Here is a 25,852-nt window from a genome sequence, read left to right on the forward strand (position 1 = left end):
AGGATCAGGTCATTTTATATTTTATGTTCAAGTTTTCAAAAATGTGCGGACAGACATAGAAAAAGAGAAGCAATTTCATTGATTTATCATAAGAATGATTCGGATTAATTTCAAAAGTTGATGTCATATTTTTAATATAAAAAGGCATATACAAATTATAGCTCATTGAATAATAATTGGACCACCGGAAGTCACCCATCGTAAAGTTTTCTTCTCAAATGAAATTTGAGTTCCGTAAAGAGTCGAATATGTAATCATTAGAATTGAATCAGGTTCCTCCATTTGAAAATATGAACTTTTTTGAAATTTTTCAAAAGATAAAGTGGTTCCAGTCTTCCATGTTCCAGTAGCTTCTAGGAATTCATTAAGGTCCGGAAAATTTTGAAATTTAATTTCGAATTCTTCGAAAGTTGGGAGACGAAGAATGGCCTGAAATATTCAATAGAATTAGATTAAATATTAGAGAATACCTCACCTCTTTCAAAAATAACAAATCTTTGGAGTTAACTGATTTCACTTGAATATGGCAATACGGTATATGAGATAATTTGGTAACAAGGTTATCCGGAACAATACATCCACTGACTTCGAATCTTTCAAAGTTATTCAAATGATCCAATTTGAGAATTTCATCCATTTCTAGAACTTTGTTCTTATCATTAGCAGTAGTAAAAATGTACAACTCTTTCAAAAATTCCGAATCCAAAAATGACAGAACCTTCATAAGTTCCTTATGATCATGTGTTTGGATAATCATTCTGTGCACTTTTAATTTATGAATTCTGGGTTCTAGAACTTTCTTCTTCAAAGAATCCAGAATAAGAGAAAAATTCACTTTCTCGTTGCTTTTTGGAATTTTTATTGGCTCAACTTGTCCACAATCCAACGGGAGTTGATCCAATCGAAGGAATCTTACAGTTGCATTTTTGCTTCTTACAACCATTTCCAAATCTTCCATTGATCGATTCAAAAAGTTTTCGTTTTCCAAAACAATCTCCTTATCCTTGTATCTAACCAAACATCCATTCTTGTATTTCTCATAATGTACGAATGTCCATGTTTCCGGATCCAATCCATCGTCACTGTTATCATAGAGTATCCCATAATCTCCTGTAGTTTCATTACATTCAATCACTATGGTTTCGACTTTCGGATTTGGATTTTGATTGTCAATAAAGTTACGGATATCACGGCACACTTTTCGGAGAGGTTGACTGAACAATTCTTCGGATTTTGAGTTAAATTTTGTTTGTAAAAACGAGAACTCACAGAGATTTATAATCTAATTCGTCCAAAATTCGATTCATCACCAATTCAGGCATATCGGTGAGTTTGGGAGCCATTAGGGAAAAAATTGAATCGAAAGAGAGAAAAAGGGTGAAATGAATAAATGAAGTGGGGAGAAGAAGGAAGAACCGATAACAAAGTAGTATTTGCTTAGCGATTGGGCAAATAAATAACTCTTCAAGTAAATAATAGTTGGCAAATCGAAATTGATTATGTTTTGTTTAATAGAAGAGTCACAGTGAATTTCAACAATGAGGGACCAACAACTCAACTAATTAAAACTTCTGAATCACAAGGGTGCTCTCAAATCGGAGGATATGATATCTATTGAGTCTGAAATAGCCGCATGGCGTAGGATTTTTAGAGAATGCACATACCGGTTATAGGAGCACCCTCACACTGTCAAGTTCGAGCTCTATAATCTAAAAAAAAAAGAAAACTGCGAATAACCCATTTTCGAAAAAAAGTCATAAATTACACTTTTCGGAGAGGTTGACTGAACAATTCTTCGGATTTTGAGTTAAATTTTGTTTGTAAAAACGAGAACTCACAGAGATTTATAATCTAATTCCTCCAAAATTCGATTCATCACCAATTCAGGCATATCGGTGAGTTTGGGAGCCATTAGGGAAAAAATTGAATCGAAAGAGAGAAAAAGGGTGAAATGAAAAAAAGAAGTGGGGAGAAGAAGGAAGAACCGATAAAAAAGTAGTATTTTTGGATTTGGATTTTGATCGTCAATAAAGTTACGAAGATAATGGCACTCTTTTCCGAGGGGTTGACTGTAAAATTATCTTTTTTCAAGCGCCATTTCCTGTATAAAAAATGAGAACTCACATAGATTTATAATCCAATCTGTCCAAAATTCGATTCATCACCAATTCAGGGATATCGGTGAGTTTAAGAGCCATTAGAGAAAAAAATTGAGTTGCAAGAAGGAAAAAAAGTAAGCATGAAAACTGAGCCATCAGAGAAAACGGAGCTGTAAGCAGAAAAAAGGCAAAACGAGAACGGAAAATTTGGGGAGAGATGGGAAGATCCGATAACAAAGTAGTATTTGCTTAGCGATTAGGTAAGCACATGATTCTTATAATGAACAAAAATCGTGCATATTGAAATGAAATTTGTTATGTGTCATAAAAACGTCATAGTTGTTTTTAACAATGAGAATGTCTCAACTCAACAGGGAACACTGTAATAGAATGACCCCATTTCGAAACAATTTATCTCGGTTCCTGTGAAAGATATCAACAAGTGCCAAACTGACACAATATGCTTGATATTATCTTTCTTATATATAAAACGCTAGATGCGTCTGTCCGTCCCGGTGTCCGTCTGTCGACTTTTAGATTTTTAAATAAGAGTTTGGCCGCAGCCAAAACTGAACCCGCGAACTATCGCACAACAACTGCGCACGCACACAGTTGCGCCACGAAAGGCACATAGAGAGAGGGGAGGGAGGGGGTACAGGTTCTACCTTGATTGAGAGTTTGGTGTGGCCGCCACTGCACGCCGATGCAAAGCATAGTGGTTGACGCGGGCCCGCTTTTTGTCGGCTGCTGCATTTCATCATATACCGCGCCTTCGCCACTTCGGTTGTCATTCTGAACTAATGGTGCCCAAGGAGGCAGCTAACCAAGTGAATTCCTTTCACCACAGAAAAGGGTGTGGTCATAGGGAACGGCAGATAGGAAGTGGGGCGAAAAAGCCGGTATTGCGCGTTGAGAGTTCGAGCCCGGCAGGAAGCTTTTTTTTGAATTTTGAACACGGTTCAGAAATGAGTGAGGATGTATGCGAATGATTTTCTGAAAATGTTTCTCTTCTTGAATGAAATGGTAAAACAGAGTATCCTGTTTCTCGAGTTTTATTAGTTTCAAGTCGAGTTAAAAGTTGATTAAACTTCAAATCTTTTGTTTTCGTTTTTGTTTGGAGTCACTAAAAAACCTGGAAGAAAGTTTGATTTAAAAATCAAAACATTTTTTTTTTCTGGAGAGAAAAAAAAAAGCTGAAAATAGTTGGTAAAAGGAAAAATATGTTTCTAAAATTTACTATTAGTGTAAGCGACAAAACCCGATGTTTCAGAAATTTTCTGCATTTTTGCATAGTGGTTTTTACACATCAAATTAGTATTGCTCCTTTCAATTTGTTATTTTTTATTTGCTCTCATCTACCGTACTCCAAATAATGATAGGCTAACACTCGAAAACTCTCAAAAATCAAAAAAGAGAAATTTTCAAAAACGATGTCATTACTAAAAGTATCCAAAAAAGAAACCACATTCGCTGGATAATTTTTTGCGTACTTCTAGACACCGTTTTCGAAATTTTCTTTTTTTTTTGATTTTTTGAGAGTTTCCGAGTGTGAAGCTATCATTATTTGGAGTACGGTAAATGAGAACGAATAGAAAAACAGAAGAAAAAGAAACTGAATGAAGCAATACTCATTTGGTGTGAAAACTTCACTATACAAAAATGTACACTATACAAAAACTTACGAATTTTCGTATTTTAAAGTAGACAGCTAAATATGGAAGTTTGAGAGTTTTTAAGTTTCTGAATAGAAATACCGGAAATTCAGTAAATCTAGCTAGAAGCTAGAAACGGAGATTCAAAAGCTCAAAAACGTGGGAATCAAAAAATGAAGTTCATCTTCATTCATTTGGAAAGAGAAATCAAAAAATGAGGAGCGGAGCGACAAACAGTGCGATAAATAGGTTCGATCGCGCTGAAGGTGCACTATCCAGCTGTTTGAAGCGCCGGAGGCGCGGAAAACAGGCTGGTAATAAACATTTTGTCAGTTAACCACTTTTTCATATCTCTTACAGGTAATAAGATATATGGGCTCGTGTTTGAATTGTTGAAACTAACTGTGACGTTTGAAATACAAGAAACATTTCATTTCAAAATGAATGTTTATTTGAAAAAACTATTTGTTTGCTGAATCGCTAAGTCGTTATCAGTTTCTTTCCTTTTTCGAAAACGCAATTTTCATCTCTCCTTTCTTTTCCTTCTTTTGACAGTATTCTTGTCTAATGGCTTCTAAACTCACCGATATGCCTGAACTGGTGATGAATCGAATTTTAAGCAAATTGGATTATAAATCTATGTGAGTTCTCGTTTTTTATTCATTTCATTTTTTTCCTGAACTCGAAAAAACCCGGAGAACTTTTCAATATACTTTGTGATAAATGAACCACTTGAAGTTGAGAATTATTCAGTCAACCTCTCCGAGAAGTGTGTCATGATATTCGGAACTTCATTGACAATCAAAATCCGAATCCGAAAATCGATAAAATCTTGATTGCATGTAAAGAAGATACAGGAGAATATCAGATTCACTATGATAGCAATGCCATTGGATTGAATCTCGATGGGAGACATGGAAATGATTTTAAGAAGCAAAAATACAACTGTAGATTATCTTTCATTGGATCAACGTTCATTGGATTGCGGAACAGTTGACCCGATACAAATCACAAAAGGAAATAAAAAAGTGGACTTTTCTCTTATTCTGGATGCTCTGAGGAAGAATGTTCTAGAACCTAGAACTCATAAATTAAAGGTGCGCGGACTGACAATACAAACGGCTCATCGGAAGGAGATCATGAAGGTTCTGCCATTTTTGGATTCGGAATTTTTGAAAGAGTTGTACATTTTCACTACCCCTGATGATAAGAACAAAGTTCTAGAAATGGATGAAATTCTGAAATTGGATCATTTGAATAACTTAGAAAGTTTTGAAATCAGTGGATGTATTGTTCCGGATAACTGTGTCATTAAATTAGCTCATGTACCGTATAACGATATTCGAGTGGACTCAATTAATTCAAAGGATATGTTATTTTTGAAAGATGTGAGTCATTTTCTAATTTTTCATCTATTATTTTTTAAGATTTCAGGTCATTCTTCGTCTTCCAACTTTTCGAAAATTCGATATTTCATTTCAAAACTTTCCGGATCTTATTGAATTCGTAGAAGCTACTGGAACATGAAAGACTGGAACTACTTTATCTCCTGAAAAATTTGAGATAATGACATATTTGCAAACGGAGGATATTGATTCGATTCTAGAGATTACGTTTTCGACTCTTAACGGGAACAATATTACATTTGAAAAGAAATCTCGACAATTTGCGACTTCTAGTGGTCCAATTGTTATTCAATAAACATCTGAATGTAAATTTTTAGTGTTTTCTTCACAAAAATTTGAAAGTACTACATATTTTAATGCAATAACAAAACTAATTTTTTCGAATTCTGAAAGTCAAATTTCCGAATTTAAGAATTTTTGAAATTTTAGTTTTGTGTTTCAAATTTGAAATTCCTGAATTATTTATTTATTTTTTTTTTCAATTTTTCAATTCTTGGGGTTTTTCAATTTTTTTATTTAAAGGGGGACTCCGACCAAAAATTTTTATTGCATTAAAATGTTTGAACAATTGTCTATTTTCCTAATATTATAGCGAAAATATTCGAAAAAAATCCGAAATCCCCGAAAAATGCCGTTAAAAGCGAAAAAATTTCAAAAAAAGTTGCTAGGAGGGACGAGGATTTGAATTCCCGCGCAGTGAGAAACCTAGGCCACAGCGCCTGACAACCGTTTTTTCAAGTGGCCGACAGTGGTTTTTTACTTTTTTTACCTGCCGGACATGAACACCGTAAAAATCCGGAAAAATTTCCATGCAAGAAAGGCGCTATGATGCCGTGTCCTAGGTTTCTCACTGCGCGGGAATAATCCTATTTTTTTTCAACGCCGTTTTTCGGGGATTTAGGATTTTTTTTGAATTTTTTCGCAATAATATTAGGAAAATACATTTTAGGGCAATAAAAATTTTTGGTCGGAGTCCCCCTTTAAACTATTTGAGGTTAACGGAATTTATAATTTTTTGTTCGAATAGATGTTTTGCAGTTGCAGACGTCTAGGTTTTGTAAATTTTCATTTTTCTGGGAATTTTCGAATTTTCAAAGTTTTGTTTATATTTTTACAATTTACACAAATATTGACAAATTAATTTGAAAACTGTCTAATTATCGAAAAAAAAAATCAAAGTTTTTCAAGAAAAACTTCAGGAAAATTTCCGCCAGAGATCAAATAATTCTTCTTTTTTCTTGTTTGCACATTTCCGCTGCTCTTTTCTTTATTTTTCTATTATTTACATAATTTTTCTCTTCCGCACAAATCACAAAAAAATCATAGAACATTTACAAGTACAAAAAGAGATTTTTGAAATTTTGGAAATCCAAAATTTTCATTTTACAATGAATTCTCCAAGAAATTCTAGTATTTCTGATATGCCTGAATTGATTTTATGCAAAATTTTTGGATTTTTGGATTTCAGAGAAATGTGAGTATTTTTAGAAAATTCAGGAATTCAGAAGAAATTCAAAAATTCTAAAATTCTAAAATTCTAAAATTCTAAAATTCTAAAATTCTAAATTCAAAAATTCAAAATATCGAAAATTCAAAAATTCAAAAACATTCCAAAATTCAGAAACTCTGGAAATCCTAAGTTCAGAATCTTAGTTATTCAGAAAAGTAAAAATTTAATTTTTCAGCCAAACCATTCGAAAAGTCTCCAAAAGCCTTCGAAACTTTATTGATGACGTCAGACCGGATTCGAAAATTCTGGAAATTTCCATAGAAGAAAATTCTGAAAACGAAAATCTGGAAATCAAATATAAAACCAAATTTCAGACATTTTTAGTGAAATATGAAATTTCGGAAAATCTGAAAAGAGCAATTTCAGATTTAAATTTGATTATGAAAAATCAAAAATCAGTTTTGGAAACTTTTATTCTTAAAAATCTTTCGAATTTTAGATGTTCAGAAATTCTGAAAACACATAAAATATTGACAATTGAAGAACTAGTTATGGAAACTGAAAATCAAGAGGAAATTTTAGAAATTTTAACATTTTACAAAATTTCAAAACTCCACATTTTTAGCCTAGAAGAATTTCCAAAAAATTTGAAAATTGAAAATTTGGTGGAATTGGAAAACTGGAAAAACCTAGAAGAGATTTCAATTGAAGGATGTCAAATTTCAAAAAAGTATTTGGAACATTTTTTGAATTTTTCAAAATTTTCTATTGATTTGGAGGACGTTGAAGCGGAAGATCTCATTTATTTGAAAGAGGTGGGAATTTCGAATTTTTGAAATCAATTTTTAGGTCACGACCTAGATTTCAATTTTCGGGTCATGACCTAGAATCGAATTTTTAGGTCACGACCTAGATTTGGATTTTTAGGTCATGGCCTAGATTTCAATTTTTAGGTCGTGACCTAGATTTGGATTTTTTGGTCATGGCCTAGATTTCAAATTTTAGGTCGTGACCTAGATTTGGATTTTTAGGTCATGGCCTAGATTTCAATTTTTAGGTCATGACGTAGATTTGAATTTTAAAGTCATAACCTAGGTTTCAATTTTTAGGTCATAACCTAGATTTCAATTTTTTAGATCGTGACCTAGATTTTTAAGTCATGATCTAGATTCTCACAAAAATTCGGAATAGTTCGGAACATCAAAAATTCCAAGAATTGAAGTTTTTCAGAATCTTCTCGAATCATCAAAATTCCAAAAATTCACGTTGTTCTACACCAAATTACTCAACATTCAGCAACTCTACGACACATTTGGACCCCCAGATCTTGATCCTAATTTTTATGGTTTGGTTAAATTCTGGAAGTTTCCGTTTCCAGAAAACTCTGATTATCTGAAAATGAGTATTATGGAATTTGAGATGCCGAAAATTTTGTGCACTCGATGTTGTGAATAGATGGTTTTTTTTCATGATTTCTATCGATTTTTTGAAATTACAATTTCCCTCATCCAAACTTTTTCTCTCACCTCCCTCTCCGCAAACTTCCACTTTCCCGCCCTTCCTCTATGCCATAACCTCCTGCCTCCGCCATCTGCTTCCGTGGCGCAATAGGCAGCGCGTTCGGCTGTTAACCGAAAGGTTGGTGGTTCGAGCCCACCCGGGAGCGAAACTTTTTTTTCTTTTTTTCTTTTCTTGAAAGATACTTCACTTCATTAAAAAAATTCTTTATCTTCCTTTGATAACACTTTGGGGAAATGTAACAAGCATTTGCACAAATTTTTTAACAGAACTTCTTAATAAATTAGAAGTTAAGAGAAGAGTAACGGCTGAGCAAGCACCGTGCTCCTGGAGCATAAGAAAAAGTATTTCCGCTACAATTGGGTAGTTTATAGTGATAAAGTTGGCCAAAAAATACATGAAAAGAGGTAAAAATATCAATATGATGTGTACCAGGAACTGCAGAAAAGATTATATTAACACCTGTTTTTTCCAAACCATCAACTTTGAGCATACAAATCTCTTTTTCTGTGATAGATATCAAAAAGTGATCAACAGATAAAATGTTGGTGATATTATGATAAACATTTTATCACTGGACACCTTTTTGATATATTTCACAAGAACCGAGATCATTAGGCTCAAAGCCGGCAACTCACCGCCGCCAGTAAACTGTTCAATAAATTTTTCTGAATACTTGCAGTTTTCTTGGAAATTCTTACAGATTTGGAATTCAAAATATTGTAAGCAACCAATGCTGTGAATCCAGCAGCTAGAGCTCCAATGACTAGAGAAATGTAAGCAAAAATGAAGAAAAGTAGGAAATAAATCGAGTCGAGGACCATAAAATAACAATTCGAACACCAGAAATGTTCTGGAAATTTCCCATATTTTAGTTCCATTTTCGCCTTATAATCCAATTGACTTTTAAGATCCGAGGTGATAAGAAATATAAAAATTGTGGTGATAACAAAGAAAACATACAAAAAATAGCGAAGAATGAATGGTAGTTTGTGGAAATTTCGTTTTTCCACATACAAAAGTGTCGCTTTCATACGATGGATCAGAATTGATAGGGCGGAGAATCTGGTGAAAAATAAAAGAAGAACGAAAATTTGAAAATTTAAGGCAGAAAATTCTGGAAACAGACCATTGGAGCAGAGAATTGGAATTGGGACAGGGACGTTGGCACGCCAGAATATTGACATTTGAATTTCCAATAAAACACCTCTGGAATACATTTTTTTCGAATTTTAAATTTAGATTTTCAGAATTTTCAGAGTTTTTTTTCAGAATTTTTTAGTTGTTTTCAAATTTTTGATTTAAAAATCCAAACCTTTTGAAATTTTTTGATTTTCTGAATTTTTGGATTTTTGAATTTTCTTTGGAATTTGAAAATTTTCGCATGGGAACACTTACGAAACAAGATGAGCAATCAGGTAATTTCGATATCGATTATCGAAATATTTTGGACATTTAAAAATCAAAACTGAGAACGTTATCGCATAAATTGGAATTGATAAAATCGAACAGATATACTGACTGATAATAGAAAAGAGGAATATTTCTGGGTGACAATTTGACATTTTTCTAGGGAAATTCGGGTTGTTTTTTGTAGTTAGGAAAAAGGAATAAAGTGGATGAATAATATTTTTTGAACAGGTGAAAAAGTTAATTACCCAGCAGGTGAGAAAAGCTCGAATTCGGTTTCGAGGTCGGCCTAGATTTCTGTTTTGAAGTTGTGACCTAGGTTTTCCAAAATTCCAAAAAATTGAAAATTTCCAGAATCTTCTCGAGTCTTCAAAATTCTATAAATTCACATTGTTCTACACCAAACTTCTCGACATTCAGCAACTCTACGACACATTTGGACCCCCAGATCTTGATCCTAATTTTTATGTTTTTGTAAAACACTGGAAATTTCCTTTTCCAGAAGATTCAGATTTTCTGAAAAAAAAGAGTATTATGGAATTTGAGATGCCGAAAATAATGTTCAATCGATGTTCTGAACAAAGTGAATTTCCAGTTTTAAAGGTGGGGAGACATGAACAAATACTGTTCTCGAAATTCCGTTCGAATATGCCCCTCGAGGAGTTGAACTTGTCGAGGCGAGTGTTGAAGGTTACTGTTGAGCCGCTACCGACTGAGCCACGCAGGCAAAGAGGAGCGTGCGCCCGATGGTAAACATAAGTGTGAGGACAACAGCTGTACGCATAGTGACATTAAGCAGTACGGTAGTACCGTTACGGTAGAATGCATACCCTGGCTACAAAAATCCTACGAAAAATCTCCTGTCCCCCCACCTTTAACATGTTTTAGTTTTCAAGTTTTTTTTAAAACTATCTCTGAGAAACCCGAAAACACCATGGCAATGGAAGCAAAAAAGTGCATTTTTCGCTACTTCCGGGTTACTGTAGAAATTTGTTCCCAACACAAAAAATGGTCATAAAAGTGCCAGAAACTGAAATCTGAAACATTTAGGTCGATATCATTATTTTGAACAAATATAATTTTTCGGGGTTACGGTATTATATCGCGGCCAGGAGGGGCGTGGCCTATGGGTACCATGGTCAAAAGTCTTAGAGTATCCCCTATACCCACCCCATACAATATCAGACTTCTACGACCATTTTGAATATTTCCGTTGCCATCGCCTGTTGACCCGATATCAATTCTCTCAGAAAATGTGTCTTAAGTTCTAGTATTTCAGAATTTCAGACTTCCGGGACTTCCAGAAAATTTGGAATTTTTGAAAACTGAATTAGCCAAACTGCCACACAGAAATTTCCTTATTTTCCACTATCTGTCAATATATCAGTTTCATGTTATCAATTCCAATTTATGCGATTTTTAAATGCCCAAAATATTTCGATAATCGATATCGAAATTATTTGATTGCTCACTTGTTTCGTAATTTTTCTGATCCGAAAATGCAGAAAAATTAGATATAATATTCCAGAAAATTTTTTATTTCTAAAAATGAATAAAAGCAGATTCGAATGATTCTAGAAACTCAAAAAAAAAGAAAAAAAAATCTCAAAATTTGAAAAAAAAATATAATATTTTTAAATTAAAATTAAACTACCTATAATATTAAAAACACCGAAAAATTCATAGAAAATTTTTAAAAATTTCAAAGAAAAATTCACAATTTTTGAAAATTTCAGAAATTCAGGAATTCAGAAATTCGAAAAAACAAAAAATTAAAAAATCAAAAAATAAGAAATTCAGAAATTCAGAAATTCAGAAATTCAGAAATTCAGAAATTCAGAAATTCAGAAATTCAGAAATTCGGAAATTCAGAAATTCAGAAATTCAGAAATTCAGAAATTCAGAAATTCAGAAATTCAGAAGTTCAGAAATTCAGAAATTCAGAAATTCAGAAATTCAGAAATTCAGAAATTCAGAAATTCAGAAATTCAGAAATTCAGAAATTCAGAAATTCAGAAATTCGGAAATTCAGAAATTCAGAAATTCAGAAATATTCAGAAAAATTTATTGAACATTTTACTGGCGGCGGTGAGTTGCCGGCTTTGAGCCCAATGATCTCGGTTCTTGTGAAAGATATCAAAAAGCTGTCCAGTGATAAAATGTTTATCATAATATCACCAACATTTTATCAGCTGACTACCTTTTGATATCTTTCACAGAAAATGAGCTAAATCGGCTCAAAGTTGATGTCTTGGGAGGTGTTTTCAATATAATTCCTTTTCAGTTCTTGGTACACATCATCTTGATATGTTTCCCTCTTTTCATGTACTTCTTGGCCAGTTTTATCACTATAAACTACCCAATTGTAGCGGAAATACTTTTTCTTATGGTCCAGGAGCACGGCGCTTGCTCAGCCGTGACACTTTTGTTAACATCTATTATTGAACTTATTGAGGAATTCTGTTAAACAACTAATGCAAATGTTCCCTTGCATTTCCTAAAAGTGTCAATAAAGGAAGATAAATAATGTTTTTTATGCTTTCGGAAGGAATAAAGTAAACCAAAAAAGAAAGAAAAAGATTTCGCTCCCGGGTGGGCTCGAACCACCAACCTTTCGGTTAACAGCCGAACGCGCTGCCTATTGCGCCACGGAAGCAGATGGCGGAGGCTGGAGGTTATGGCATAGAGGAAGGGCGGGAAAGTGGAAATTTGCGGAGAGGAAGGTGAGGGAAAAAGTTTGTATCAGGGAAGTTGATTTTTGAAATTTCAAACCGAAAATCAAAATTTCTGAATTTAAAATAAATGTTATTCTGAAAAAAATCAGTAAATGTTCGTAATTGCTTTGTACATCCAACAAATTAAATGAAATCAATTTCAATTGTCCATGATATCTTCAATAACCCGAATCGCACACTCTTTTGGTAATTTTGCCAGTTTCGAAGCTACATACAGCAGATGGATATCCTTTTGCATTCGTTGTTGTCTCTCCAATAAATCGAAAATTTGCATTAATTGAGCAAAATGGGCGGGGCTTCGATTTCTGAGACAATGATCGAAAAGGGCGTCAGCATACTTTTCACGTTCGATTGCAATCGTTTTTTGAGCATTTGGCGAGAGATCGGGGACCGCTGGAAAGATTGGATTTTTTTGTGCAAGTTTGGGCAAAATTTCACTTATTTTTCATTATTTTCTTGCTGCTACCGTAATTCCTCCAAATGAAGCTCATTCAAACCTTCCACTTCGAGCTCAATTATCTCGGTTCCTACAGAAGCTACTTAAAATCTGTAAACTAACTAATTGTTTCTCATGATATCACCAATATTTCATCAGCTGGCAAAATTTTGATATCTTCCACAGGAACCGAGATAAATAGGCTCGAAGGGAACGGGGTTTGAGTGGGTTTCTATTAGAGGGAATACGGTATTAGAAGTTTTACTATTTCGGTTTTTTTTTTCTGAAAGTTTCAGTAGTTTCAACTATTATCGACAAATTCTAAGTCATTTTAGACAGATTTTTGGCTGTTTTCACAAAATTTCTGAGTATTTTGTGTCAGTTTTAGGTGTATTCGAGCTACCGTAATTCCTTCGAATGAAGCTCATTCAAACATATAACTTCGAGCTCAATTATCTTGGTTCCTATGAAAGATATCAAAAAAGTGTCAACTGATAAAATATGTCTGATATAATGACAAAAAAATTATCAGTTGACACTTTTTTGATATCTTTCACGGTAATAGAGATAAGTGAACTCAAAGTAGACTGTTTCAGCGGGCTATTTGAACGTTTGTTTTTTTTTTCAATTTTTGAGCCATTTTAGGCCAATTTTGGGCTAATTTTTTTTAGAAAAACGGACCTGGTTTTTTCAAGTCAAGCTACGCGGTTAGTCTAACAGAATTCTGACAATTCAATTCTTACCCGGGTTACACAAACAGATTGCTTTGAGCAATAAATATTCGACGGATTGAACTTGGCATCTTATCAATGGAGCCACCGACATCACCATCGCATCGTAATGAGTTTCGCTGAAAACACTTTTTGAAATGTTTTGGAAAATGTTTTTTACTGACTCAAAATAGGGCGTTGGCGATCCATCGGGATGAATTGGTTCTGCGAATTTTCGTTGGACAGAAGAGAATGAAATATGGAGATTCATACAAGCCAATGTGACATGTTTGATCAATATGAATTGATCTTTTGATTCCAACTTATGAAAAAACATGAACGTTTTTGCATACTCAACAGTTGTTACCAGATTGAAGAAGAGCCAATTTTTTCTGGAAAAATTTCAAGTTTTGTTTCGACTGTGACGATATAAAACTGTGACCTTATGGAACTATGACATTATAGAACTGTGACGTTGAAGAACTATGCCATTATAGAACTATGTCATTATAGAACTGTGACATTACAGAGCTGTGACGTTAATGAACTATGCCATTTTAGAACAGTGACATAATGGAACTATGACGTTATAGGATTGTGACGTTGAAGAACTATGCCATTTTAGAACTGTGCCATTATAGAACTGTGACATTGTAGAACTGTGACATAATGGAACTATGACGTTACAGGATTGTGACGTTGAAGAACTATTCCATTATAGAATTGTGTCATTATAGAACTGTGACATTACAGAACTGTGACATTATGGAACTATGACATTACAGGACTGTGACATTGAAGAACTATGCCATTATAGAGTTGTGTCATTATAGAACTGTGACAATACAGAACTGTGATATTATGGAACTATGACATTATAGAACTGTGACGTTGAAGAACTATGTCATTATAGAACTGTACCATTATAGAACTGTGACATTATAAAACTATGACATTATAAAACTGTGACGTTGAAGAACTATGCCATTATAGAACTATACCATTATAGAACTGTGACATTATGGAACTATGACATTATAGAACTGTGACGTTGAAGAACTATGCCATTATAGAACTGTACCATTATAGAACTGTGACATTATGGAACTATGACATTATAGAACTGTGGCGTTGAAGAGCTATGCCATTATAGAACTATACCATTATAGAACTGTGACATTATAGAACCGTGACGTTATAGAACTGACCTATCTGGATGATGTTTCGGTCCTTTTTCTTTCATGCCCGTTGGGAAAAATGGCTTCCGATGAGGTTGAGGTGGAAGCGGCCAATTCGGCATTGGCTGAAAAAAAATGTCTGCGTCTCTCGAAACTCCTGAACTTCGGAACTTCCCGAACTAACCTCATATCTATCGGCATACGCTATTCGACTCTCCGTTTGTAATAAAAACTCAATTCCCGTAATTTCGGTCGATTTCGGATTATATGCACTTTTCCTGAATTTCTCAACTTTCGCCTCCAAATAAATTAACATATCAATTGATTTTTGAAGCTTATTCTCCATCGAATCCATCATTTTTATCACATTTTTCGATTTTTGTGAGTTTATCACTTGGACCACTTGACAATCATTATCATCATCATCCGGCTGCTCCTGTTTGATTTCTTTTCGTTTTATTAGTTTTTTGAAATTAGAGGATTCCGCCTGTTTTTGGTCCAATTCCATTGCCAGGGGATTCATTCCAGCGCTTATACATTTTTGGTGACGACAGAAACGACATTTTAATGGAGTGGCTGAAATTTAAACGGGTTTTCACAATTATTCAAATAGAAATAGGTTATTTTGCGCTGGTTAAATATAAACATACGTGTCAAAACTAGGTCGAATCGCGCCGAAGGCGCACCAACCAGCTCTGGCTCTTCAAAAAGCTGGCTGGTGCGCCTTCGGCGCGGCCAGCAGGCAGCGTTTTTAAATTTTTTTTTCAGAAAAATCTGTCCTAAAACTCACCGCGTTTGTTCAAATCGAAACAATCATTATTTCCCTTGCATTGAAATGATTTTTCCGATAAACACATTCTCCGAAAAAACGTTTTACACCCATTACAAGATGGAACATCGTAGTGATATCCATTTGCTGGTAATCCACAAACCGAACATTCCGTCGGACGGACCGTCCGTCGAGATTCTTTAACTCCTGATGACGTGGATTCAGAAGACGTGACGTCTTCTGGAAAGGATTCTGACAGGTTTTTCGAAAATACCACCGGTGGGATTTGGATTATAGAATATCCAGACGAATCTAGTCTAGATTTCTGAGGATCAGGGGAATTTAGAATCTGAAAAAAAACAAATTTTTTCTGAAAATTAATTAATTAGGAGGGAAAATTACCTCTGGAAGATCCAAAGAGTCATCGTAAGTGGGTGATTCTGTTGGTTGAAGCATATGTAGAATTCTGAAAATTAATTTTGATTTTTGAATGCAAAAATTACATATTGTAAAAAATCTAATAGAAGGTCATCCAAGCCGCCAACTTTAAGCCCATATATCTCGGTTTTTTTGAAAGATAACAAAAAGTGATCCACTGATAAAATGTTCTTCATAATATCAACAACATTTTATCAGTTAATCAATTTTTGATATCTTCCGCAGGAATCAAGATAAAAAGCCTCAAAGTTGGCGGCTTGGGTGGCCTTCTATTAGTATGTTTACGGTATGTTCGTGAAAAAAGTCTGCAAAACATCTAGAAAAGGTGTAGAAAATTTAGAACAAAAAAAAAAGATATTTTTAAGTTGAGCAATGCTCAAAAATCAAAAAAGGAGGATGAAGCCAAAAAAAATCTAATCATAAGATAGAGAAAATTTCATGAATAACAGAGAGAAATGATGTCAGGTGGAATTTTTGATTTTAAAAAATCGAAAAAACAAATTTTACAAACTTAAAGGTGGGGGGACAGGATATTTTACGGGGGATTTTTGGGGCCAGAGTATGCATTCTACCGTAACGGTGTACAACGCTTAATGTCACTCTGCGTACAGCTGTCGCCCTCGCCTTTATGTATGCAATCGGGCAGCGGCTTTCACTTTGCACGCGTAGCTCAGTCGGTAGCGGCGCCGCACCTTCAACACTCGCCTCGACAAGTTCAACTCCTCGAGGAGCATATTTAAACGAAATTTCGACAACATTATTTTTCTCATGTCCCCCCACCTTTAAAGGTGATGTGCGGTGAAAAATTTTATTGCTTTATTTTGTGCAGAAATCCATGTAGATTCACATAAAAATAAAGAAAAAATTCAAAAAAAAAATTTCTTCATTGAGAAAAACGGCATCGAAAAGTCAAAATTGTATCCGGTGGCCTAGCGGCCAGGTGTGAGTTTTCTAGGCCAACTGCCGGTAAAAGTGTGTTCGAATTTTTATTGATTTTCAGTATTTTCTCTGGTTTTTGTCAGGTTTTTTCATACACCTGGGAGGAAATTAACAAAAACATTTTGAAATCTTTTAAGGGACAGGAGATTTTTCGTAGTTTTTTTGTAGTTAGAGTATGAATTCTACCGTCACGGTGTACAACACTTAATGTCACTCTGCGTACAGCTGTCGTCCTCGCCTTTATGTATGCAATCGGGCGGCAGCTTCCTCTTTGCCCGCGTGGCTCAGTCGGTAGCGGCGCCGCACCCTCAATCATCGCCCTCACAAGTTCAACTCCTCGAGGGGCATCTTTGAACGGAATTTCGAGAACATTATTTTTTTTCATGTCCCCCCACCTTTAAGAGATTCAGAAAACCCAGGAGATTCAAAATTACAGGAAAATATCTGAATTTCTAAATTTCAAAAAAAAAAAGTGAAAACAATTTCTTTTCAAATTCTCTAAAAACCGATCTGGTAGGTCCACGACCACGGTCTTGGTTCTGACCGGTCGTCTTTTCCTTATCGATTTTGAGATCAATCACATTCTAAAAGATTGAGATCTCTTCGCGGATCGGAGAGATTTTCGACCTTTAACGGAAAAGTTAGTAACACATTGTGTAGATTTTGAGATTACAGATCATATCTTATTTTTTCACCTTTTTCGATGGATACCGTGAAGGACAAATGACTCGAGAAACAAGAAAAATTCAAGTGGAAGAGGAGATTTTTGGTGGAGATAATTTGGAAGAAATCAGAAAGTGTGACGTCACAAAGACGGGGGAAAAAATGGTTGTCCAAATTATTATCAGTATCAGAAGATGTAAAAAAGAAAATAATTTTGTCCGGGTGCGAGGCATCATGAAAAATTCAAAGCCAAAATAACTGATAAAAAAGTTAACGGAACCTATACTTTTATGTGATTATGACTAAACTTCAAAAATGAAAGAATATCTCAGTCTTCAAGTTTTTGGAAAACGTTTTTTTTTTTTGAAATTCGAAATCTTCGAAAATTCCAGAAATATTTTAAAAATGACTTGATCAAAAGGAAAATATGGAAAAAACACTTTTTTAAAAACTTTCGAAAACTCCAGAAAAAACTAAATTCTGAAGACACCAACGAAACGAAAATCATTTTTCTTCTTTCACATGTTTCTTCAAAAAAAAAAATAAAAAAAGATCGGAAACTTTTTGCACTCTCCACTTCTCTGCATCTCTCTCTCTCTCACTCTCTCTCTATCTCTCTCTCTCTCAAATTCCACGTAGGCCAGACGCCGCGGAGAACAAGAGGGTGTGGAAAACAGAGAGCGTGATAGGGAAAAAGAGAGAAGGTGTACTAACAAGCGAAAAGAGGGAGAGAGAAAGAGAGAGAGAGAGAGAGAGAGGCAGAGTAATAATAGAAGAGTTCGTGTTTGCGTTTTCGGCAGATAATAAAGGAATGACGTTATCACATAAATACATTGTGTCCTAAAAATCTGTATGTACGTCTGTTTGTCAAGATGTCCGCAACCTCCGGTATTGGGAATGTTATCGAAAGTTCTATTTATTTTTCCTATTAAAACTGTCTTCTGAACTGTAGGGGCTGTTCGTTTTTTTTTTGTTTAATTTTTTTACCAAAATGCAGAAACTCATAAAAACTGTCACAGAAGTTTAGAAATTCTGAAATTCAGAAGTTCCAGAAAATTTTCCATTCTTTCAGATTTTTTCAGATTGTTAGGAAAAAACCAATAATTTTTCAAACAGTCATAATATATAAGCTTTGGAATTTCTAGATAACGGTAAAACCTGTATTTGAAGGGACCCTTTTAATAGAAGGACCCCTCTAATACATAGAAGAGCAGTTCAAAAATTCGAAAATTCGAAAATTCTAGAAAAAATGTTCTGATCAAAACTTATTTTTTTTTCTGCTCTCCGGAGATCAAAAATTCATTTGAAAAGTCCAAAAATTGTTCCCGATGTGTGTTTTCATGATTTCAGAACAAAAATGATCAAAATTTGTTTTTCTGAATCAAGAAATTATAATCAAACTACATTTTTTTTTGGAGTTGGATCGGACTTATGGTTCAAATTTAACAGGTCTAGCACTTCTTCGAAATCTTCCGGAAATTGGAAAATTTTAACATTTTTATTATTATGAGATAAAACTATTTGCGATAAACAAAATTAAGATATTAACAGAAAATAGAAAAATTACAGTAGGAAAAATACAACATTAGTTTTTAGTTAATTAATTATAGTTTCAAAAAATTTCAATGAAAATCAAAGATATATTCAAAAATTAGTTTTAAATCTATCGAAAAATGAAAATTTGTTTCAAATTTTCATACGGATGTTGCATTGTATTCAGATAAAAAAGATGTGAAATATCCTGTCTCGTCGAGACGATCACTTGAAAAATCGATAAAAGATCAGTGAAACGGGCGGGTGCTGATTGTTGATAAGTAAGGAAGCAGTATCTAAGAAGAGCCGATGTGTAGATCTTTTGATAAGTATTCAGCATTCCACGACCACTTACAGTCAGATTGGGTAGGGCTGGAAATTTGGATGAAATGAGTTTTTAGGTTTTTTAGAAGTTTAGAAATTTCAGAAATTCGAAAATTCAAAAATTCGGAAATTCTGAACTATTGGAAATCCAGAATTCAGCTTCAAAATTTTTGAATTTTTGAATTTTTGAATTTTTGAATTTTTGAATTTTTGAATTTTTGAATTTTTGAATTTTTGAATTTTTGAATTTTTGAATTTTTGAATTTTTGAATTTTTGAATTTTTGAATTTTTGAATTTTTGAATTTTTGAATTTTTGAATTTTTGAATTTTTGAATTTTTGAATTTTTGAATTTTTGAATTTTTGAATTTTTGAATTTTTGAATTTCTGTATTCTGAAATTCTAAGTTTCTGAATTTTTAAATTTCAAAAATTTCTAGTTTTCTAAAATTTTCTTCAGAATCTCAGGATCTCAAGAATTTCAGATCCCAGAAAATTTCGAGATTCTGAAATTTTATAAATTTCTTATCTTAAAAAAAATGAAACACGAAACACTTGGATTAGAAAAGAAATTCTATCCTCCAGAATCACAATTTTTCAAATTCCTGATTTTTTTTTGAATTTCTGAATTTTCGAATTTCACGATTTTCTGATTTTCGTGGGATTCTGGAATTTTATAAGTTTCCAAAATTTTCAAACTTCTCGGATTTCTAGATTTCTCGAAAAATTATGAATTTTCTCAAGAAAAATTGCTAATTTCGAAAACTCCAAGTGCCTAGAAAATAAAAGAATTCCGAAGATCTGGACCCCAATAACTCACCAGGATTACAAAAGAAGATCTGTGTCAACAACATGAATTCCTCCTGAGTCACTCTCAATTCATTCACTCTCGCCGCCAACCGACACCGTATTCCATTTAAAAATGTTTCCGTGACTCCGTCCACTCTCACTTCGACCACTTCCGTTCCATCTGGGAATGAGATAAACTCCTGGTTCCGAACATTCGCTCGGATTGCATCCGAAAAAATTGAAAAGTCAAAAAATGTATACTTCAGCAAATTCGCCTTATCCGCTGGGTTCATCATTGAGACATGGGTAAATCTTTTGAGAAAATTCAAAGAGGTCATTCCAGTGATAAAAACCCATTCACCCAAATCCATTGGATGGTTTAAAGGTCTCGGACGGAATTGAAGGGGTCCATCGATTTCGGAAACTTCTTTTACTGTTGGATCTCCTTCGAACAGGCAATTTAGCAATTGAAATTCTCGATGAGTCTCTTGATGCTTTAAATTGAAAATCCACGCTGTCAATGGGTCCGTATTATTCATGTCAATTTCAGATGGGGTGTAGGTCATTCCGGCTTCAATGCATCTTTTGAAACGACAGAATCGACATTTTTTAAGACAGTTGCCACTACTCTTACATGGTTCAAGGTTTCCAACGAAGAGAACACGACGGAAGAACATTTTACACGCATTGCAACAGTAGGCCTGGAAAAGGAAAATATTCAAAATCTCAAAATCTCAAAATCTGAATTTTGAGAGATTCAGAAACTCAGAAACTCCAAAAATTCGAGAACATTTAGAAATTTGGGAATGTCAGACATTAGGAGATTCTTAAATTTCTGAAACTCTCAGATGTTATGTCAGATTTCATTCTTCTTCTGAGGTTCCGATTTCCGAATTTTTACAATCTGAATACTCGAAATTCAGGAATTCAGAAACTAGAAATTCAAAAGTTCTGAAATTCAAAAAGTTTGAAAGTCGACGAATTTAAAATTATAGGATTTTATGAAGTTATGAAGTTCCACACTCTAATAGAAAGCCACCCGAATCGTTCGCTTTGAGCCTATGTATCTCATTTTCTGTGAAAGATACAAAAAGTGGTTGAGTAATAAAATGTTGCTGATAAAATGATAAACATTTTACTAGTTGACAACGTTTTGATATCTTTCGAATGAAGTGAGATATATAGGCTCAAAGTGGACGGTCCGGGTGGCGTTCTATTAGAGTGTTTAAGGTATTTCCTAAATTCCAAAATAACATTGAATTTTTGAATTGATGAGCATTTGAATGTTTGAGTTTTGAATTTTTCGAATTTTTGGATTTTCGAATTTTTGAATTTTGGAATTTTGGAATTTTTGAATTTTTGAATTTTTGAATTCTTGAATTTTTGAATTTTTGAATTTTGGAATTTTTGAATTTTTGAATTTTTGAATTTTTGAATTTTTTAGTTTTTGAATTTTTGAATTTTTGAATTTTCGAATTTTTGAATTTTTGAATTTTTGAATTTTTGAATTTTTGAATTTTGGAATTTTGGAATTTTTGAATTTTTGAATTTTTGAATTTTTGAATTTTTGAATTTTTGAATTTTTGAATTTTTGAATTTTTGAATTTTTGAATTTTTGAATTTTTGAATTTTTGAATTTTTGAATTTTTGAATTTTTGAATTTTTGAATTTTTGAATTTTTGAATTTTTGAATTTTTGAATGTTCGAATTTTGGATTTTTTGAACATTGAATTTTTGAATTTTTTAGTTTTTGAATTTTTGAATTTTCAAGAATTTCATATTTTCTGAAAATCTACAGCAATCCACCAAACTCACCCCATAACTGAATCCATTATGTGCTCTCACATTGCAAATAGAACACATTTCACTCCGACGACCTGCCGGAACAACCTCCATTTTTGAAGAATTTTGGATTTTCAGATTATTAGAATTATAAGAAATATCGAGGGAACACAAATCAGAATAAATTTGGACAGAATGAGGGCACAAAAATGGAATTCATCCCTTTTATCATCAAAAATAACAATTTGGCGCCGCCCATTTTTACCAGAGATCAAGAATAAAAAATTGGCGAGATTTAGGATAATTTTGGTTTTTTGGACTTACTTGAAAGGGCGAAAATAGAAATGAGATTAGGGGGCAAATAGAAGAATGGACTTTTGAAAGTTTTTATGGAAAAGGAACATTTTGGGAATTTCAAAATTTTGAAAAGTCTGAAAAATTGAAAAATCAAAAGAACCTTCTAAATTATTCAACAAGAATTTCAACGAAAAATTCGAAGAAAAAAAATTCCGAAATTTAGAAATTAAAAAAATATATCGGAAATTCATATTCTGGCTCGTTTATATATTCGAAAACAGAAAGAAAAAAGATTCTAATCTCAAAATATATGTAGATTAATTTGAAAGTACGGGAGCACTGAAAGATTAACAAGAGAGCTCTTCCTAATCAGGTTTCAGCTGTCCGGCGCTCTCTATGGCGTCTCTAATCTCTTTTTCATTTTTAAATGAAATTTGGAATTTGCAGAATTCCTTCTTGTTCTTTGCCTCTTAGAGTCATATGTCTAGACTAGGAGCACCTAATTTACTCAATTTTTTGGGTAATTACAGAAATTATCCTCCGTTTTTTTCACAGAAATAGATTTTGAAAATAATAGAATCATGCCAACAAAGTATAAAAATTCGATGAAAGATGAAATGACACAAAGGGGACTCGAACCGAACTTTCAGAATTTCAGGGACTTCTAGGAATCTCGAAAAAGTCAAAGCCAACACAGAGAGCTCATAGGAGTAAGACCATTTTTATTTTGATCGTTTTGATCTTTTTCCTATTTTTTCCCCAGGTGATATCTGATTAAATAACACTAAATTGGGGGTGATTTGATGCGTTGGGTGGATTACAAAGTGCTAAGTTCAAATATCGAAACTGGCTTCATTAGTGTCTGGAAAGAACAAAATATGAAAAGAAAGGAAGGAAGGGAAATATATATATATATATCTTGAGGTATTTGCGGAAAATACTAAAGTTTGAAAATTGAAAACTTTTAGAAACATCAAAAAAATAGAAAAATTCAAAACCGATAGTCCAAAAACGAGCGAAATTGCTCATGTTTAACGGAAGTGATGCGCCTTTCAAGTTAAGCACGCAGAGCGTGTACAAAGCGAGGAGGGTGCAGACACGCAGAGTGATCTAGCTTCTCTGCGTCTCTCCTTGTGTTTTACGGCGCACACTAAAAACCGTCATAACTTTGTTCAAAATGGTCTGAAATGAATTTTTGACTGTTGGATTTGAAATGTTAAGTTCTACTGGATGAAGTAAAGATAGTCAAATAAAATTATTTTTTAAATTTTCAAAAATGCGCAGTCCGGAAATTCGTGGTTGCGAAAATTCGATTCTGTTAAAAATGATTATTTTTTTTGAATTTGAAAAACATAAATCCCTCTAGTTTCATAACTTTCTGTACCCTTAAAATTACACATCTCGATTTTTTTTCGCATACTAAAGAGAGTCTTGTTATTCCGACAAAAACAGGTATGTAGGTGTAGAAAAATATTTTTTGGTAAAATACAAAAAATAATAATTTATAAAGAAAAAATCTCATTGTCTGTAGTACGATTTCTAAGAAAGTTATTAGATTTTTTCGCCGAAAATTTTTCATTCCACATTTTTATTGCTATTCGAAAAAGCTAATTGAAATGTGGTCCCAAATTTTGCGATGCACACAGCAAACGCTTGGAACTGTGGCATTTTTCACTAATTTTTTACTGATATGGCTGATTATGATGAAATCGCCAAAAGCCATGTACACCTACAAACATATTATGGTTTTTACTTCGGTTTTCGAGATCTTCTACGCTTGGATTGATATGTTTGTGGCACCGGTAAGGCTAGGAGGGAAATTGAATTTTCGAAAAAAAGAATTGAGTTTTTTTTTTTGAATTTCATAATTTTTTAGATTTTCGGAATTCTTAAACGAAAATAGGATTTACTATAAAAACCAGTTTTATGTATAACTTCAAATCCAACAGTCAAAAATCATCTCAAGCGGACCATTTTGAACAAAGTTCTGATGGTTTTAAGTTGGAGCAGCGAAACACCACGTGAAAGGGGGAGACGCAGAGAAGCGTGAACACTCTGCGTGTCTGAGCACTCCTCTCTCTCTACGCTCTCAGCTTCAAAGGCGCATAACTTCCGTTAAACTTAACCGATTTCACCCATTTTTTGACTACTGGAATTTAAATTTTGTCTAGTTTTTTTTAAAGTTTATTTTTTAAATTTTCTGAAACTTAATTTTCCAGGAACTAATCACCAAAAGAACATACTGGATCGCTGAAACGGATACAACTAAAACCTGGCTACCATTATCGATTGTTTATCCATTGTTGTGTAAGTTTTTGGTTTGGCGGGAAAATCAAAATTTTGAAAACTAATTTTTTAGTGGCTTGGGGAGGCTCATTTGGAATCGCCTTGGCCAGTTTTATCGTTCATTTCATGTTCAGATATTTCACAATTATTGGGTAAAGAAAAAAGTTTTAAGAAAAAAAAGTTGCATTTTCAGAAATAAATTTTTGTTGTCTCAAAAGAATTTTATGGTCTACATTTGGCTGAGTATTCCAGTAATTTGTGGATTTTTCTATGCACTTTTGACACATATTTTTCTACAGCAAAATGAGATAATGGATACACTGATATGGTAGTTTTTCGAAAAAAAAATTTCCCCATTTTTTATTTTCGCAAAACATTTTACAGCACAGACATTGAAAGTCTCCGAAATGTTCCGAAAAATGAGATGGTATATTATGGATTCAGCTTATATTCAACACTTCCGAATCAGGAAATTCAGGAGATCAATTGGAAACATATCAATGGAATTTCATTCATTGGAACTTGTATTGTGAGTTTTGGAATTTTGGAAATTTCAGAAAATTCAGAAAATTGAAAATTCTCAAGTTTTAGAGAATTCAGAAATCCAGGAACTCTAGAAATACAGCGGGGAAAAATGTTAACGAATTATTCAAACATTTGAAAATGCAGAAGTTCAGAATTTTCACGAAAATTCAAAATATTTGGACACTGAAAGTAACGTAACAATTTTTTCTGAAAATTCGATTTTTGGAAAACTTTGAATTTCTGGAATTCTAAAATTCGAACGTTCAGAAATTCAGAAAATCAGAAATTCAAACATTCGAAAAATTCAAACTTTTAGAAATTCAGAAATTCAGAAATTCCAAAAACCCGAAAACCCGAAAATCAGAAATTCAGAAATTCAGAAATTCAGAAATTCAGAAATTCAGAAATTCAGAAATCCAGAAATTCAGAAATTCAGAAATTCAGAAATTCAGAAATTCAGAAATTCAGAAATTCAGAAATTCAGAAATTCAGAAATTCAGAAATTCAGAAATTCAGAAATTCAGAAATTCAGAAATTCAGAAATTCAGAAATTCAGAAATTCAGAAATTCAGAAATTCAGAAATTCAGAAATTCAGAAATTCAGAAATTCAGAAATTCAGAGAATTCAGAAATTCCGACAAATTCGAAAAATTGGGGGAGCATAACTTGTCAATAGAAAAATGTGCGATTCCGAGAAATGCAGGAACAGAATCCAGAAACGAGAAGCTTCAGGGAAATCCTAAATTTAAAAATATTCCTCTTTATTTATGAATATTCCAAAATGACTAAAAAAGAATGTAAACTTCTGATTTTTCGAACTTCTGAAATTGATTCTAAATTTCCAGACATTTTCCTTCTTCACCATGACGATTTTCGCTATCAAAGGCTACTCAGCAATTGGAAAGTTTCAAGGAA

The 25,852-nt window shown here is 33.3% G+C and overlaps 6 protein-coding genes and 2 non-coding genes across 8 annotated transcripts; 3 read left to right on the forward strand and 5 right to left on the reverse strand.

Annotated features, from left to right (window-relative positions):
• Positions 1–162: 162 nt before the first annotated feature.
• CBG22910 lies at positions 163–2,198 on the reverse strand (the record flags this gene model as incomplete). The annotated part of the gene is made up of 4 exons (XM_002638306.1): positions 163–429; positions 476–1,214; positions 1,839–2,069; positions 2,125–2,198. The coding sequence occupies 4 exons, from the start codon at positions 2,196–2,198 to the stop codon at positions 163–165; spliced, it is 1,311 nt and encodes a 436-aa protein (XP_002638352.1).
• Positions 2,199–3,965: 1,767 nt separating this feature from the next.
• Positions 3,966–11,980, forward strand: CBG22908 (the record flags this gene model as incomplete). Its single annotated transcript, XM_002638304.1, has 9 exons — positions 3,966–4,065; positions 4,112–4,197; positions 4,849–5,139; positions 6,357–6,631; positions 6,843–7,422; positions 7,838–7,957; positions 9,890–10,138; positions 11,272–11,623; positions 11,820–11,980. The coding sequence occupies 9 exons, from the start codon at positions 3,966–3,968 to the stop codon at positions 11,978–11,980; spliced, it is 2,214 nt and encodes a 737-aa protein (XP_002638350.1).
• On the forward strand, positions 8,201–8,273 carry CBG29050. The gene has a single exon. It is a non-coding gene (tRNA).
• Positions 9,414–9,690, reverse strand: CBG22909 (the record flags this gene model as incomplete). The annotated part of the gene is made up of 2 exons (XM_045238382.1): positions 9,414–9,486; positions 9,524–9,690. The coding sequence occupies 2 exons, from the start codon at positions 9,688–9,690 to the stop codon at positions 9,414–9,416; spliced, it is 240 nt and encodes a 79-aa protein (XP_045097689.1).
• Positions 11,981–12,118: 138 nt separating the features above from the next.
• Positions 12,119–12,191, reverse strand: CBG28703. The gene has a single exon. It is a non-coding gene (tRNA).
• A 218-nt stretch (positions 12,192–12,409) lies between these two features.
• On the reverse strand, positions 12,410–15,819 carry Cbr-nhr-60 (the record flags this gene model as incomplete). Its single annotated transcript, XM_045238383.1, has 8 exons — positions 12,410–12,448; positions 12,482–12,663; positions 13,450–13,556; positions 13,602–13,808; positions 14,625–14,719; positions 14,779–15,170; positions 15,385–15,712; positions 15,766–15,819. The coding sequence occupies 8 exons, from the start codon at positions 15,817–15,819 to the stop codon at positions 12,410–12,412; spliced, it is 1,404 nt and encodes a 467-aa protein (XP_045097688.1).
• A 3,247-nt stretch (positions 15,820–19,066) lies between these two features.
• Positions 19,067–21,943, reverse strand: Cbr-nhr-283 (the record flags this gene model as incomplete). The annotated part of the gene is made up of 3 exons (XM_002638302.1): positions 19,067–19,308; positions 20,079–20,748; positions 21,863–21,943. The coding sequence occupies 3 exons, from the start codon at positions 21,941–21,943 to the stop codon at positions 19,067–19,069; spliced, it is 993 nt and encodes a 330-aa protein (XP_002638348.1).
• Positions 21,944–23,742: 1,799 nt separating this feature from the next.
• Positions 23,743–24,744, forward strand: CBG22905 (the record flags this gene model as incomplete). Its single annotated transcript, XM_002638301.2, has 4 exons — positions 23,743–23,928; positions 24,346–24,433; positions 24,486–24,564; positions 24,606–24,744. The coding sequence occupies 4 exons, from the start codon at positions 23,743–23,745 to the stop codon at positions 24,742–24,744; spliced, it is 492 nt and encodes a 163-aa protein (XP_002638347.2).
• Between the last annotated feature and the right edge of the window lie 1,108 nt (positions 24,745–25,852).

This window comes from Caenorhabditis briggsae (genome assembly GCF_000004555.2).
Source record: "Caenorhabditis briggsae complete genome, chrV, whole genome shotgun sequence".
Classification (NCBI taxonomy): Eukaryota; Metazoa; Nematoda; class Chromadorea; order Rhabditida; family Rhabditidae; genus Caenorhabditis; species Caenorhabditis briggsae.